General features: G+C 40.8%; 1 protein-coding gene across 5 annotated transcripts in view; it reads right to left on the bottom strand.

Moving 5' to 3' along the window:
* WDR7 (WD repeat domain 7) overlaps positions 1–18,259 on the bottom strand; it is a 346,125-nt gene that overhangs the window by 306,645 nt on the left and 21,221 nt on the right. For all 5 annotated transcript variants that reach the window (XM_007055311.4, XM_043547548.1, XM_043547547.1 and 2 more), the window contains 2 exons: positions 17,885–18,056; positions 16,003–16,109 (listed from right to left, as the gene is read on the bottom strand). In XM_007055311.4, the coding sequence (XP_007055373.2) occupies positions 16,003–16,109; positions 17,885–18,043 (266 nt within the window). In that variant the 5' untranslated portion in view covers positions 18,044–18,056. The remainder of the gene's footprint in view (positions 1–16,002; positions 16,110–17,884; positions 18,057–18,259) is intronic.

Genomic DNA, 18,259 nt, shown 5'->3' with positions numbered 1-18,259 from the left:
AAAGAACTAGGTTTTCCTTTTCCATATCTTAAAGCAGTAAAAGCAGTGGTGCTTTCATCATGTGGCAGTGAAGACCGAGGGTAATTTCACAGCTTTTAAATTGCTGAAAAATGAAAGTATCACTTGTTGCTGCTAAGCATATGTGATGGGGCAGATAGATGCCACACTGGCACTGAGAGGATTAAGGAAAGCCTGTGGACTCAGCTGACCCTGCCCCACTACATCTGCAGTCAGTCAATGTTAGGCATGGAGAAGAGAGTTAGAATGTGGAGACCTAACCCAGTTGAGATCTAACCAGGAAGGAGAACAGAGCTCTAGTGCTTCCTCAATGAGGAAAATCTGGTTCTAGCCAAGAATCTAAGGTTCCACGCTCAATGGATGAGCCATTTGGTGGATGGGATGACTAAGCACAGGACAAGGAGAGACTAACTGCACAGACACAAGCCTGGAGACCTGCCAACAAATCCTTGGATTATCCTGATTTTTAGTACAACGTTTTCCTTTGTTTTGGACTCTAACATGCTGGAAGGGGTACAAATCCAGTATGCCATACCAGGAGGGCTAAGGCACCAAGTCATTGGCTCTAAAAGAGGCGACACCTGCCCATCAGAGACCTGCTGTGTAGAGTCATTCACTGATGAACAACAAATGGGCGCCACCTAGACAACATGGTTACAGGGTGCTGAAGATGAATCCACCAAATAAACAGTTAAAAAGCATCATCTAGTGGAAATTTTTCTTACAGACCAGGAGCGCGAGTATTATAATTTTGAAGTAGTTTTTCTCTTGGTTAATTCCACTCAACTTCCAGGCAGGTGAGCACAGGATGCTTGGACCTGGATGAAGTATTTTATGGAAAGAAGCACTGATGGATTCTTTGATACAATAAGCAGACCCCCAAAAAACCATTTTTGCTTACTCAGCTAAATACTTAGAGGATGATCAATGCTGTGTTCTTTATTTTAGTAATTCATCACTAGAATGGGAATATGGAATTATAGAGGAGCCAACTAGAAGATCTGATCAAAAGTTTTCCAATGGAATGTTTTTCATTTAAAAAATATCAAAATGAAGCATTTTAATAAGGTCATAATATTCCATTTCAACCTTGTTGTAAGGGAACATTTAAAACTTATTTGTTTCTAAATTTGTTTTTATTTTATCACCATACAAATTGCTATTTAGAAAACCAATTACAAATTACCAGTTGAAATATCAATCACCAATTTTTACTATAATTTAACATTTAACCTCAAACTTTAACATAAAGATTTCAAAGTCAAAAGAAAACATTTTGATTGATTCTAACTGAAATACTTTCAAAGGCTTTGTTTTGTGGGAAATTTCTACTTTTCATTTCAATTCAAAATGAAAAAAGCTGAAATGCTGGAAGATCCCATAGTACAGAAATTCCAAATTTCTGTCAGTTCTACTCACTATTTTCAAGGTTGGGAGGTCACCTAGAGCTACAACTCTGACCATTCCAGCTGCAGAAGAGGAGAATTTCCTTACCACATTTTGATACAAACAGATCTATAACTGGTTAGCCACATTTCTTGACTATAAATCAGAATGTTAAGGAGTAAAGAGTTTGTCTCGTTCATTTGGTTGAGGCAATATTGCTTAGTATTGAGGTACACCTTGAAGTGTATGGCTCATATGCAAAGTCGATGGGACTTTGGAGTTCCGGGGTTTTTTCTAAATCACGTTTGTGTACCCAAAGAAACCATTCATTCCAACGATTAATTCTTCAAAACCCCCTTAACAACAGACTAGTGCTGTGGCCAACATGATCTTTGTGAACACTCTCAGGGCAGATGCCAGGACAAATGGAAGAGAGTTGAACTGGAAATACTAACACCCAGTAGAACCTCAGGTTACTTTTGGTGGAAGGGAGTGATAGGGATGTAAAAAGAGGCATTAAGGGTTTCTCTACATATGGAGTTACTCTGGAATAATTATTTCACTTGAAATTCACATCTTACGTTATTCTAGAATAATTTTCAAGTATAGACAAGCCCTAAAAAGGAAAGGTGGCATAACTCAAAGAGTTACCACCTGGAGACTAGGGAAAGGAGATCCAACAGTTAGAGGAGATAGCTTCCCACTGAAATGAGAAAGAAAATGCAAGATCATCTCTGCACAATGTAAGTCCACAGAGTGGAGACATTGAGAGCCCAAAGCCGTTATGCCTCTATTTAGCAGCTGAGAGAAAAAAAGGCTTATGCTTACTTCAGGTATATGAAAAAAAAAGAAATCGCTGTTCCTAAAAACAAATTAGGCTTCTCCTTGGGAGAGAATTTCATGACTGTAACGAGTGACTTTTCCTTGAGGAAGAGGGTTCTGGCCTATTTTCCGTCTACCACATGATGGTTTGGTTTGGTTTCATTGTGGAGGGGAGGTGTTAGAGTAAGCCAAACTGTAGTAGAATCCACTGTAATGAAGAGAACCACTAATCCCCAAACTTGGATACTCACCAGCCTTGACTGTTTTCAAATAGTAGTTCCACCCACGTTTGTTTCTTATAACAATATTTGCTACTTACTCTGTAATCAACAGGAAAAAAAAAATGAACTCCAGTTACCAAAACCTTCCGAGATGTGTGGTCCCTATGGATATTCAGTGTGGGTGTGCATGCACTCCATGTGCCTGAAACCAAAAAAAATTTTAACACCAGTGTCTGTTGATCTGTGCCTGTGTCCTACACCTCCTCGTGCTCTGAACCAAAGGTAAAAGGGGCGGTGTGGACCAACATCCCTCTAGTTCCTCTTTCACTGCAATTCAAGTGAGGATCTGAGCAGAGGGGAAGGAGAGCAGGTTGTGGAATAGGAACCATACATCTGGAAGAAATCCAGTTACTATAAGGTGAGTAAACTCCATTTCTTCTTCAAGTGCTGGTCTCTGTGGGTGTTCACTATCGATGACTCCCAAGCAGTACTCGTTGTGGAGGAAGGAGCAAGGAAGAATGTTGCATCACAGAATCACTAAACCAAAGGAGGCATCCGCCAATCAAGCTTGAACCAGGGCATAATGCCTAGTAAAGGAGTGAATGGAGCTCAACATCCGAGAGGGTAACTCCCTGCCGGGAAGCCACTAAAACAGCTTTTGCCTCTCGTAAAAGGTTCCTTCAATACCCAGAGGGGAAGGGGCTTCCATAAGATCACAGCAAAGGAGAACATATCCCTAAAGTTCATTTGAGTTTTTGCTTCTCCTTGCATGCTCTTGGTGATGGAAATGAATAAAGGGCTTTGTCCTTTGTAAAGCTAAAGCTCTGCGGACATTCAAAGAGTGGCTATTCCTGTCATCACTGTTATTGTGAGGTTTCGCATAGAAGATGGGCAAGTGAACAGTCTAACACAGGGGAAATTCAGAGGCCACTTGTGATGCTTCTTGGGGTACCCAGGGCTGAGAGTCACTTTGTCGTCATCTGTCTCTAGGGTGAGTGAGTTTCATCTGTGCTAGCTGGGTGTTCACTCCCTAACACAATCAGCCTGTCAGCCACACAAGCACTCTCCTCTGGGCTATATCCTTTTGCCCTGCAGATAGACATCAGATGCATCCCAGCCGAGTCCCTTCAGTACGTCCCCCTGATCACTGGACACCCATAGAAATCCCAGATCCTCCATTACCAAAGGAACAGCGTACCCTGTTCTACCAGCTTTCCTTTGATACAGGAGCAATGGGCTACACACAGCATGTGATTGCATTTATAATGCAACACAAGAAAATCTATTTAAGAAAAAATAGAGATTCAAATAGAAACAAGCGAGAGGGACAGAAACAAATGGTTACATAAAAAACGAAATTTTAAAAAAGCAAACTAGGGCCTACTTTTATTAATAGCTACCTTTCCTATCTAATAAAGTAGATTGTCACGCCAAATTCAGCCTTTTGCAGCTCTTGATAAATCCAAATAGCTAGGACCTAGGGTTTCATGAAGCACCCTTGCTTATCACGGTACCTCCTCAGTGAGTGGATGCAGGGTGTCTTTCTCCACCCTGCAATATACTGAATAAGTCTTTTGTCTTTATTCACAGACAGGGGATCCCCTCACTAACATATCATTTCCTTTCATTTCCAAGTGGTTTTGATGTTTATAGGTTGTCTTTGATGGTTTTCCAGTGACTTTTCTGAGTTGATGCAAAGACAGATAATTGAGCAATACATTTAATCAGCTAACCAGGAAGGGATGACAACTTCCTCCCACTTGAATGGGCCACCAGAGAGATATTCCCTGGGATTCACTTTTGCTCCAAGACCATAAGGGCATAATTTTACATTGTTACATTACAACTTAAATATAATCCATATGCACATGATGCCATGACTATGGATATTGAAAAGTAACAAGATTTCAGTAGAGACCTCACATGCTACCCCATGAAAGTGGTGTATTTGGAGTACTGAGTTTCTGAGGGCTTGGCTACACTTGCAAGTTAGAGCACATTAAAGTAGCTCACTACCCGTCCACACTGGCAAGGCACGTAGAGCGCTCTGACTCCACGGCTAGAGCGCTCCTGGTACTCCACCTCGGCAAGAAGATTAATGCTTGTTGCGCCTTGGCTGAAATGCCCAGACGTCAGTGTGAATGAGGTGTTGCATTACTGCACTCTGATCAGCCTCCGGAAACATCTCATAATCCCCTTAAGTCAAGTGGGCCACTCTTCTCATTGTTTTGGAATCACTGCAGGAATGCGGATATGCCCTTTGAAGCTCAGTTTCTGACAGCAGGCTGCTTATCTGCTCTGAGACAAAGCAACCATTAGAGAGAGAGAGTGTGTGTGTGAGAGAGAGAGAGGGGGGGGCGGGGAGGAAGGGGGTCTGCTGCTGTCTGAACTTACAAGATAGCATGCTGACATGCTCTCAGCCCCCCCAAAAACCCACTCTCTCTCCCCCCACATACACACAACACAATCCCTGTCACACTCCACCCCCCCACTTTGAAAAGCACGTTGCAGCCACTTTCATGCTGGGATAACTACCACAATGCATTGCTCTCTGTGGACGTTGCAAGAGCTGCTAATGTGGCCACGCCAGTGCGCTTGTAGGTGTCAGTGTGGACAGATTGCAGCACTTTCCCTACTGCGCTCTACGAAGGCTGGTTTAACCCAAAGCGCTCTACATCTGCAAGTGTAGCCAGGCCCTGAGGTAAGACAAGAGTTGCTTGTAAAGAACCTTTTGCTAGTTGTGTCACAGGACCTTTGGGATAAATTTGGGAATAAATTTCAAAGGCACTTTAACACTCATATCTAACCTAAGTCTCCCTTGCTGTATATTAAGCCAAAAATTTTTGTCCTACCTTCAGTGGACATGGACAATTATTGATCACAGTACTCTTTAGCACAGCCTTTAAATGTATCTGAAGACTTATCCCCCACCCCCGTCCAGTCTTCTTTTCTCAAGACTAAACATGCCAAATTTTTTTTTTTAAACCTTTCCTCATAGGTCAGGTTTTCTAAACCTTTTATTATTTTTGTGGTTCTCCTCTGGACACTCTCCAATTTATCCAGCTCTGCTGAACAGAGTGGGACAATTTACCTCCCTTGTCTTTCATACAACACTCCTGTTAATACGCCCCAGAATATTAGCCTTTTTCTCAACTGCATCCCATTGTTGACTCATTCCATTTGTGATCCATTATAACCTCCTTTGAATTGATGGTGTGTATTCTTTAATACATGCTTTTGAGATTTATTTTATTGTTGATTGTTTTATTATGATTTACATTTATTGTGTTTTTCGCCTTCCTCTGTAGCATGGGGAATGGGACACTTGCTGGAGGATTCTCTGCTCCTTGAAGTCTTTAAACCACGATTTGAGGACTTCAATAGCTCAGACATAGGTGAGAGGTTTTTCACAGGAGTGGATGGGTGAGATTCTGTGGCCTGCGTTGCGCAGGAGGCCGGACTAGATGATCGTAATGGTCCCTTCTGACCTTAGTATCTATGAATCTATTAGGGAATATTATATTTAAATAAGTTATTTTGGTTTTCAAAGTAATGTCTGCCTGAATATCAACAGTTTGAGCAGAGGGCTGTATCCAGGTCAACAGAACTAGTCTGTTCTGGGGAGTCCTCTGAGAGTCAGAGACAAACTCACTGATAAAACCCAGACAATTCCTCTAGGGCAGGCCACCTCCTGTTACCCATTGAAATGGACCAAACTGACAATTACAAACATCAGCAAGCAATTATTGGGGTCCCTTGGGTCCAAATTTTGGGGTAACAGTACAAGATCCAGGACTGACTCCTGCCAGACCCCACTAGATGCACCTACCCAGTTTGACAGTGAACCATTGATAACTACTCTTTGAGTACAGTCTTTCAAATCAGCCATGCACCCACATTATAGTAATTTCCATTACATAACATTTCCCTAGTTTGCTTATGAGAATGTCATGTGGGACTGCATCAAAAGCCTTCCTAAAAGCAAGATATATCACATCTACTACTTCCCCCCATCTGCTAGGCCAATAACCCTGCCAAAGAAGAGTGATGGATGGGAGAGGGGACGAGGGGATCAGAGGAACAGCAGAATGGAATTCTCTGGTGTCACCGGTCGTGACGATGTCTAGGACCCATTTGTCCAATGTGATATGTTGCCACATCAGGACGCACTGGGGCAGGAGGTGAATGAAGGGGAGTAACAGGCAGTATGGAGACTGGTTCATGACTCTCAAGAGTCCCATCAAAATGCTTTCTTGGTGGGAAGCTGGGACTGAAAGGGAATGACAGCAGTGCACTGTGCCTGCTCTGTTGTACCCTTTGACACTTCCTAGGGGGCTCATAGCCCTTCTATCATAAAAGGGCCTAAGAGGTAGGATGGTGTCTATGAGGAGGTGGCTTGGAATATATCCTCCAGGATGCCAGGGTTTATATCCCAAAGGAGTGGAGAGTTGCAGGAGAGTCCTTAAGGGAATGAAATGACTCACCTCTTTACTCATTAAACCAGGTTGTTACCCTCAAAGGGGAGATCTTGTACTGTTACCTGGATGTCTTTGGCAAGCCATAAGGATTGCACTCATGAAGCCTGCCTCATCATGACCAATCACCATGGAGCAGGAAGCCATATCTGCTGCATTGAGCGATGTTTGAAGGGATCCTCTGGCAACCAATTTCCTTTTGTCAAGGATGGGCTGGAACTGGGACCTGAGCTCCTGTAGCAACTAATTAGCTAATTCTGACAGTTTGTTGTAATAGTCATATGTGAACATTAATGCCATGTAATTTGCTAGACAAAGTAAGAGGACAGCTGACAAAAAATTCTTTCCGCCAAAAAGATCCAGTCTCAGCTTCTTTTCCCAAATCAGAAACCTACATTGGTGAAGTCTGTGACACTGCATGACAGCCTAGACCATTTGAAAATTCAGACTAGAGTGAAAGAACAAATAGTCTAGTCCTTTGGATAGAACTAAGTACTTTTTCTTTGCCCTTTTCAGAGTCAGTGTATAGGCAGCTGGGGTGTGCCAAACCATTTTAGCAAGTTCCAATAGAACCTCAATAACAGGGAGCACCATGTTGTTAAGGCCCGTAGCCAGGTGGACATCCAGTAGCTTAGGCACTGGATCTTGAACCTCTTTCCAGGATGCTCTAGAGAGTTTCCACAATCCTCATCAAAAGATCTTGATACAGATTATAATCATCCAGTGGCAAGATTCAGGCGGTGCCACTGCCTCAACTTGGAGAAAGAAGAAAGGGCTACCATTGGATCCGGCCATACAGGTTGAGCCAGCTATTCCTCTATGACACTGACAGACCAAGTGCCTGCTCATGCCAAGGCCCCTTGGCCTCAACTGAACACTGATGAATGCATAGCTGGAAACCAGTCTGGCTCACCAGTTATTGAAATAGGTGTTAGATTTATAAAAATGTGTTCAGAGTTTATGAAATGCTTGTAGGATACATGTATTAATCTCACTTAACATCTGTATCCCACGTTATAAGGTTATATTAAGTGTTTGCATTGTAAACCTCTGTAATTTTGTAACTCACTAAACAGGAAGGAAGCATTAACTAATGTAAAGGCTGGTTTCCTATAGAAGGTGTTAGGTCCTACACACAAGAAGGCCCATTGAAACCAAAATGAGCCATTGTCAAACATTAAAGAACAAAGACTTTGTTGATTGCTTCCCCCAAACCCAGGAAGAGGAGACATGCATGTGGACTCTTCCCATCAGCATGAACTCTGAGGGAAAGGAATAAAAATCCCTGACAAGAGAGAAATGTATCTTTATGCTGTTTGGACACTGAGGGGAAGGATTACTAAGCATAAGCAAAAGATCCTCAATGCTTGGCCTGGATAGCCCTAAAAGTCATATAGATCTTGCTTATTATACAAGCTTCTACCATCTTTTGGAACCTAAGACTAACTCATTTTTGTGTGTAAGTTACCTGCATTAACTTTGTAAATAACTCATTCTTTTTCTTAATTAATAAATCTTTAGCTAATTTATTATAGAATTGGCTACAAGCATTGTCTTTGGTGTAGGATTTAAGGTGCAGCTGACCTGGGGTAAGTGACTGGTCCTTTGGTACTGGGAGTAACCAGAATATTGTTGTGATTTTTCGTGAAAGGGACCACTTATCACAAAAGCAAGCTTACCTGGGTGATAAGATAGACTACAGTACTCAAGGGTACTGTCTGGGAATCCAGGTTAAGGTGGTTATAGTGCTTGAGGAGTTCACACTTGATACTTGGTTGGTAAAATCTAAGTATAGAACTCACAATCAGCTTGGAGTTTGTGCTCTGCTTCTTAACAGTCAGCCCTGAGGTTGGTACTCTCGCTTCCGAGTCACTCAAGACAGCCTGACATCTTCTTCCTCAAAATATTTCTGGGGAGACTGAAGCTTCTCTCTGGGAGGTTACTTCTGTCTAAAGCATTGCCCAGCATCTTTGTACTCCAGAGAGCTAAAGTAAGGATCCCTGGAGACCCAGTTTGGCCAGTGGGTGGGATCATAAGGATATGTGGGAAGATTCTAAAAGGGTGTACCACTAGTCCCTAGGCCAGTAATGTATTCCACAGGAATGTGGAGGCAACTGGGAGGCTCTGGAAGCCCTGTCAGAGAGCTAATCTCTCATCTCAGGACCATCAGAGAAGCCATTAGTACCACTTCTTGTTCACCAGAAAAATAGGAGTTGCCTGACTTTACTGGTAGAGCCAACCGTCTGCCTTCTGACACACTGGCTGGTGAAAGGAAATGGCAAGTGGCGCATTGGCTTCTATGCCATAGAAGATTCGTGGAACTGGCAGATGACACAACACTGTAGCAATGTACCTAGGCAGTATATGATCTGAAAGGATCAATGACTCCGGATTGGTGTAGATCACCAGGTCCTTGAGAAAGGAATATGCAGCCCTAGAAGGCAAAGAGCAGGAGGGACTGTTGTATTAAATTAGATGGAATATATGGGCCAAAGGTGTTCACATAACCCAGTCACCATCCAACATTAAACAGTTACATAAGGTCCAGGGTTTGGTATATAGACACTTCAGCCCACTTAACACCATGGCAAACACACCATTAAAAATTCTTTTATCCTTTTGAGATACAAAAAAAGAAGGAAAAATACTTAAAGCATTTGAAATGTAAACCATTAAATAAGACTTTGATTTTAACAACATCCTATCCTTTGTTCCCTTTCCCATTAGCTGGACAGAGTTTTTAGAAGGAAAACCCCCTTGTTTGACAGTCTCTTAGGCTATGTCTACACTGGAAATTGAACAACAAAACTGTTGTCTTTCGGAGGTGTTAAAAAAACAAACCTGAAAGACAAAAGTTCTGCTGTGACAAGCACCAGTGTGAACAGCGCACTGTCGGCAGGAGCGCTTTCCTGCCGACAATGCAAACACCACTCATTGGGGGTGGAAGTTTTTTGTTGGCAGGAGAGCCGACAAACAGAGGCTACACTGCATGACTTTTAGCGGCACAGCTGTAGCGACACAGCCATGTTGCTAAAAGCTGTGTAGCATAGACATAGCCTTAAATGGTATCAAATATGGTAATAACTGTCCTTTTGTGGGAGAGACACATTATTTGGTATGAGCTACAGCTGTTGTTCCTGCTGCTGCTGTTAAAGTCCAATCCCATTTAATCTCAGGTGGTACTTGGGATTCAAATGGAGCCAGTAGGAGTGGCAATGTCATCTGGATCCCAAGTTGGTCATGACATCCCTTGGGATTAGGACAACGAAGGTCTGCGCTTCCAAGATATGGTGGTGGTGACAACCATGATGGTGAAGCTCACTCCAGTAGCATCCATGGGTTCTTCTCCCAACACAGTCTCCTTCCTTAAGGACCCAAAAAGGCAGTGATGGGAGAAATAGCCCATCCCCACATTATTTTGTCCAAACACGCCTACTATTCAACACATCAATTTCCAGTTCCACATCCATGATTTCAACGCAGTCCTTGAATTATACCAATGTGACCTATTATGTTTAGACTAATTTAGTCTCCATCTGGTTCCCTTGCACCAGTTTATACCATTCCTTATTGAAAATAATTTAACCTACTTTCCATGCTAAATTCCTAAGCAAGCAATAGCTATAGACCAATTGTCACAATAGGACTCCTGACTCTAGGTGGATCCACCAGTGTGTGTTTCATGCAAGGTGGTCTTCTTGCAGTGCAGTACCGCTAGTGCAGATGAAGGGTCCCTTCTCTCTCTAGTAGGTACAGGGATCAGTCCCTCCCCTGGCGTAGACAGTTTCAGCGCACTCTTAGCACTTGGTACCGCTGATGTTGACAGGTACTCCTCATGAGCTCCAGACTCACCTGACTAGGGTGTGGAGTCTCACTTGGTGCTAATGGTAGGGGAGAAGCAGTCCTTTTCTTAGAGGAGCTGTGGGATAATTTATCCCTCATCTTGAGGGGGTGTTTGGGCTTTTACCCTCCTCATGCCTCTTCTTACACAAGTCCTTGGGCTTGCTCAAAGATCTAGAGCTACACAGCATCAGTGCCTGGTGGGCACTACCTGGATGCTCCAATCAGAGTCCCAGGGAGCAGGAAGGCTTAGGATCAGAAAGGGGTCTCAAAGAGAGCTCCACTAAATGCCTGCAGAGCCAAAACTCCTCAGACTGTCTATTCAGGAGGAAAAAGAATGGCAGTTTTGCACTTAAAAGGAATGTGCGATTTCCTAAAACAGTACAGGAAGCTCCTGTGAGGGTCACTAACTGGGAAGATCAGGGAGCAGGCCAGGCAGGGCTTAAAGCCTGGTATCTTGGGCACAGTAAGTGCCTTGGATGGTGGAGCTAGTAAGGGGGAAAGGGGCAGGTCAAATCCCAAAGCCATCTAAATAATACTAACAGCTAACTATCTAAGAACAAATATTTACAAGAAAAAAAAAAGTGGGTCTGACTGTGAGGACATTTAGTGTCCTCAGCTAACAAAAGCTGAGGACACTAAATGACTCCATCACAGACTACAAGTAGTAGAAAGAAACTAGAGAGGAGGTCAGTCCATACTGCCCTTTATGCGCCCTTGGTTCTGAACATGAGGAAGCATAGGGCACAGACTTGGAACAACAACACTGCTATTGAAAAATCTTCTGGTCTCAGGTGCATGGAGGATATGCACACCACAGTAAATAGCACTGGAAGAAGATCATGACTGTTAAAACTACCTTAATCAGGGGAGATCAACAGGGGCCAGAATAACAGGGGTGCCTGAAGGCTGAGCTCTGAGGGGATGATGGAGGTAGATTGCCTTGCTAACTCCCAAAAAAGACAGAGCAGAGGATTGATTCTCCAAGAAAATATGAAAATTTTAAGAAGATACCTCATTAAGAAGAGTGTTTCTGGCTCACTGCATTGAGAGACCTGTCAGACTCCAAGTGAATACATGGCAGCCATATTAGGCAGAAATGCCAGGGCTGAGGAAAAATCAAATGGCTACATTCTGCAGATGATATCTGAGTTTAAGGCCATGAGAAATGATGAGACACCGAACTTCTTGCAGTAAAGAAGGAAGGAAGGGACTTTGTAGCATGCTAGATACTGGCCTAAGAAAAGCAAATATGAGAGAAAAAGAACAGCAGAGCTGAATGGCACTGATGGAGCAGAGCTGCAGAGATGCATCTTAAATTGGTTGACAGATTGAGAAAGAACAACAGAAATAAGGGGCTGCCTGGAAATGCTGAAAGAGGAAACCCAATCTGGTATGCAAAAACACTAATTGTGGAGTTGTTATATCTGAGCTTCCTAAAAGAGGTAAAAGTGGAGAGATCACATAGGATGCTGCTAACCTCCCTCCCTCAATAATAATAAACCTAGAGACTTTAATGTGAAAATTCATGATTATCAGCAGAAAAAAATAATTAGGAAGGAAGCCAGAGAGCATTCAGAGCTCATATTCAAAGACCACAAGCTGCAATTTTTTTCATGGCCTCTCTGCCCTAACTTTAGAAAAGAGGAGAGAGCTGGGGGAAATTACAGCAACACTCAGATATCTGCTACAGGTGGGAATTCCCATTTAAACTCTCATTCCGGTTCTATCAGCATTATACAGTTAGAAGCTTGAAAAAAAAGTGTGTGTGTGGGGGGGGAACAAACTCCAGCCACTTGGGATAAAAATCCAAATCTCATATGTAGAAGACGACTCTCCAGAGGCAGTAATTACAGATAAGCTTCTGAAAAACTCTTGGCAAACAGTGAAATCCAGGAAAAAGAAGATAGGAAAGAAAAGACAAGAACGTCTCTAGCGACTGTATTGGCAATGGCAGTAGTGAAGCTGAACAAGAGAACTTGAACACCTGAGAATAACCTAAAGACTAACCAGAAGGCACTTCTTGGGAGTCACCAGGAATGAACAGTTGAATAACAACTATGTAAATGCTATAAAGGAAATAGTATGAATTTGCTTTAATTGGGGGTGATCATTAACAGTTGGGTTCTGTATTTTAAAACACAGATGAAATAAAAGGACAATAAGACAAAGGGGGCAGGAAGGAATTCAAAGATGGAGGAGATTGGAGAAAATAAAGAGGGGATTGGGAAGAGTGTTTAGGGGGTTCTGTGTAAATCCTCCCCATAACTCAAATGATCAGATGGTAATCTATCCCTAAGGTTGAGGGTCAAAGTGAAAATTGTACCTCCTTTGGATTGCAAGAGAAATCCAAGCGTTCGTGAGGAGAGTACAGAGTTCAGCAAAGCACAGTCATTTGGGGATTATTTTACATGTTATGTTGGTATTTTATTTGTGGTTTTAGAGTAAGGGGAATGCAGGAGAGGAGAGGGAAAAATCAGGATGTGGGGGGGCGGGGGGAATTAATACAAGAAATATATATATGGAAGTTTACAAACAGAAACCAGGCTATATTCAGGAACACAATCATGAATGCAACATAATCAAAACAGGTGAGACATTGACCAGAGAAGGATACATGACATCAAACAGCTAAATATCACAATAATTTCAAGTTTTTCAATAAGCTAAACAATTACTCTCAATGGTCTTCCTAAAAGTGACATCTTTGAATGTAAAAGGGCTCAATGATGTCATTAACAGGGAAAAAAGCCACGGTAGAATAGAATTAAAAAAAAAAAAACACACAGATTATTCTTGTTCAATAAACTCATTTCAGGATGGATAAATTATGGTCATGAAAGTTAACTGGTTTCAGCAGACATTTTTTGCTTCAACCAAAGAAAAGAACAGACTAGTGGGCATAGTATTTGATAAACACATACCTTTTCAAATTAAAGACCAATTTAAGGATAAAGAGGGACAATTTACATGGTTGACAGGCACAATTGCTGTGTTTTTAATATCAGTGTATACTCCCAACCAAAAGCAAAAATCTTTTTTAAGGACTTCTTTAAAACACTGCCAACACTTCGGGAAAAGGAAGATTATACTTGGAGGAGATTTCAAATGCACACAGAATCCTTACTGGGACAGATCTTATAAAAAAAAGACAAGGTGGGTAGACAAGCAAATGCAGCCCTAACTTCCTTGTGTCAACAGTTCACTCTCTCAGATTGCTGGAGAGAACGGCATCAGGGGAAAGAGATTACACATTTTATTCATACCATCATCCGTTACATACTAGAATAGCTCTAATGTTAATTCCTAAATGTCTAACGAAGCAGACGAGTTCTGCAAAAGTTCTCCACATTACATGGTCAGATCATGCACCAGCTGAAGTAATATTTGCTGGCTAGGATGGGTCACAAAGGTCTTTTTTTTGGAAAATGAACTGCTTGCTTCTCCAAAACAAAGATCAGATTGCAGCAGTTAAACAGGACACTATTCAATACTTTCAAATAAATTATCCAGACAGTACAGAATCATAGAATATCAGGGTTGGAAGGGACCTCAAGAGGTCATCTAGTCCAACTCCCTGCTCAAAGCAGGACCAATCCCCAATTTTTGCCCCAGATCCCTAAATGGCCCCCTCAAGGATTGAACTCACAACCCTGGGTTTAGCAGGCCAATGCTCAAACAGCAGCTACTCTGCTACTGGCAGTCTCCACTGGAAAAAGAAAAATAGTCCAACCATAGAGGACTGTCTCAAAAGATATGGAGGTTGTGGTTATAGAAAATTAACACAGAAAATGTACACAGCAAAATAGACAAAGGACAGATGGATATTTGGTTACTTTTTATTCAGTAGTCAAAGTACATTCACATTCTACAGATTCATCAAACCTCAGAATAAAATAGTTCAAATGCAGAAGCTGCATTTTACCAGTACATCAACAGATTTTAAAACATAAGTGTGTAATACAACTTGTTATACAGTTTTCTTTTCAGTTGCTACAGTATCATTTGGGGGTGTTGTTTGGTTTTTTTAATTAAGGCATTGTTTACATTAGAGAGTAAATTTTCAGCATAGTACCATGTGATTTAATCATGATTAATTTTTATTAATGTCAATAGGAGTTGTGTATTTAAATCCTTTGCATTACACTGAAAGTTTACTCAACTTAACCAATAATATGCTTTATTTAAAAACTTATTTTCCAAAATTATCCTTTTCAACTAATGAGAAAAGCTTCAAACAATGAACAAAGGAGAACCAAATGATAAATATTAATAAAATGATAGAAAAGAAATTAAATTTAAGCTACATATTAGGAATTATTCCCCACCAACAAGCTCTAGCAGGACTATCCTGCACCTACTGAAGTCACTGAGAGCTTGACTACAGAAAGGCAAAGGCATGGTGAGTAAAAACACATGCCTGTTCATTGTCCCGATTTAAAATTGTGTCTCTCAGAAGCAATGGGACAGTGTTTTTGGTTGTTAAGTGAGAGCTAAGCTTGAGTCCACCTACATAGGCAGCTGTTTCCTCTTCATCACGATGTGGGTATCTGGATTTGCCACAATTTCAAGACAATCAGTTTTTGGCCAACAGAAATCCTGCATGGGTAGCTAATTTGATTTGCAGATGCAAACTACAACTGCATAATGAGGTGTTAAAGTGTTTAGCCAGTAAAAACACTCTTTTTGAGGAGAATTACAAAAAAATAAAAAGACTTAAATTTTAAGGCATATTTACTATTAGAACTGCAGTGTAAATTAAGTAGGCTTTACTGGCTATATTATCTGCTGTAAACCAATCTCTTTGTAGAACACTGAGTTGTTCATGGTGCAAAATCAGGGATTGGTTGTGAGAAAGAGAAAGAGGGGAGGGATGAAGGAGCAGCGTGAAAACAATCAGATGCTTTCTGGAACAGACACATTTACACCAAAGAATAAAAACTTCTCTCAGGACAATGATACACACCTTAAATACAGAAAGATTAAATACAAGGTTTAGACTTACTTCTAGATCTAATGGCAATTTCAAGAAGAATCGAGTTCTTAGGTTAGAGAAGTCCCATCACATAGACTATTTGGAAGTAGGGTGTTTAAAGGACTAGATAAAAATACTTTAGGAAACCTCCACTGGAAAGGGGTACTCTGTTGTAAGTGACCTGATCTCTCTCTCTCTTCCATCTCTAATTTTCTTTATTTTCAATCAACAAATCTACACATTAATTAATCTATAGAAAACTCACCCACTTTCAGATGCACTCACTATATACTGTTTTTCACTGGAAGCAGAGGCTTTGGACAAACATGTAATTGAAGCTGTGTGACCAAACAACAGCGCTCTGGGATTAATCTAGAATTACAGAAGTAAAGTATACCGTAAACACACTGTACCTACTATTAACAGAGCAGTTAATCACATAACCAGAAAGACAAGAAAAGTTTTCTAGAGGATTTTAGATAGATAGATAGATATGCATTATTAGTGCACCTGTGGTAATATAATATTTTAAAAGTATGAGTATTTTATGACAAGCTAGCTCTATGACAAGCTGGTCTGCTGTGCAAGAGAACCAACTGCCAACAGGTGCTGGAATGAAAGTATTTGAAAGACCCATAACTTTATTCAACCTGGCTCTACCAAGGGTTTTTAAATCGGATGCTAAATTTGGATAAGTCATGCTGTTTTACCACAAAAATAATTAATTCATAGTTTCCATTAAACCGTGTCCTTCCCCAAAATTAAGGGTTTTAAATTTAAAGTTTAAAATAAAACAAAAAATTATTCAAATTTATGAAAGACCATATCTACTTCATGACCTATAGCTAGTAATCCTGTTAAAAATATACACTCCACCCAAAGATTTCTGGTTGTATTAGACACTTGCATGTTTTGCATGGGCATGGGTTAAAAAAACAAGTGCCTTTAACTGCTTGAGAACCGCAGTTACCCAATATAACTCCACTGCCTGATTTGTGTTACTGCTTTTCTAAGAGGATTGCTTTTTAACTGAAAGCTATTTGTTTCCAGCAAATCACTATAGGCCAAAAAAGCCCGTCTGAGATGGGCACTTGCAGCTGTAAGAGTCAGCAGCTGAAACCTGTAAGTAAGCAGTCTCAATCTCAAACTACCAATCCCCCTTCTGATCCTGTTTCTAAAGAAATAAAGGCTGAAGAATAAGGATGTGCTTTTTTAAAAGTTAGTATTTAAAAAAAATTAAATGTAAATTTCCAAGATTAGATGTGTGTTTTCATAAACCAATCAGCTGAAGATGAAAGAAATGCAGCAGCTTTTGCAGCTTCTGAGTCAAGAAAAGTCATCAGACATGGGAAGGGAAATATTGGCTTTAAAAATTAATTACCCTAGCCAACATTAGCTCCCAGGGAACAAGGATTGGAAAGGCATGTGTGAAAACTCTCATTTCAGCTACTGGCTGTCAGCTGAGATGAGCAATTACTGGCTTCAAACCCCAACTAAAAAGTTTACCTGCATTTGTCATTCATGTCAAATTGATCTAGCAGTTTGTCCCCCAAAACAAAAAGGCCCAGAAACAAGTGACACGAGATACCAATCTTCAGCTGGATTTATTGATTTTCCACGATGCAATGATTTTTTATTTAAAAAAATCAAATCTCTTCTGGAAAAAAAAAACACTAAGCCTATGAATATCAATAATTAATACTGAATACTAGGCACTAGGGTTTAGAGTTTTGGCCAACAGAAATCCTGCATGGACAGCTAATCTGATTTTTAGATGCAAACTACAACTGCATAACTGAGGTGTTATTCAAATTGTTTAGCCAGTACAAATACTCTTTTTGAGGAGAATTTAAAAAAAGACTTAACAATTAAGGCATCTTTTACTACAAGAACTGTAGCGTATATTAAGTTAACTGTACTGGCTAAATTATCTATTGTAGACGAAGCTCTTTACATAACACTGAGTTGTTCATGGCACAAAATCAGGGATTAGTTGTGAGAAAGAGGGGAGGGATAAAGGAGCAGTGTGAAAACAACTGCATATTTTCTGGAACAGACATAATTATACCAAAGTATAAAATCCGCTTTCAGGATAATGATACGCACCTTTAAATACAGAAACATTAAAATTCAAGATTTAGACTTACTTCTAGATTTAATGATAGATCCCAGAGAGATATCTGTCCATCATGACATCCTGTGACAATCATTGAAACATCATCCATTAATAGTATGGCTGATATGCAGTGTGTGGGAGCTTTGCGACCCCAAAGCACGATTGGTAGAACAAGGCTGTTTCCTGCCATTTTGCTTTCACTCCTGTAAATTTTATCAAGATCATAAATATCAGAGATGTAAGGTTTCAGGGCTTTTGTCATTTTGGCAGCCTTAAGGATTTAAAACCCCAAAACCAAAACTCTATAAACTGTGCAAAAAGATTACGGTATTGGTCAGAGCTGATTCACTTACCACATCCTCATCCCCAGACAAACTTATCATCATCATCAATTATACCTACTGTA

The sequence above is a fragment of the Chelonia mydas genome, chromosome 5 (assembly GCF_015237465.2).
Source record: "Chelonia mydas isolate rCheMyd1 chromosome 5, rCheMyd1.pri.v2, whole genome shotgun sequence".
NCBI lineage: Eukaryota > Metazoa > Chordata > Testudines > Cheloniidae > Chelonia > Chelonia mydas.
This window is presented reverse-complemented; position numbering and strand designations above follow the sequence as displayed.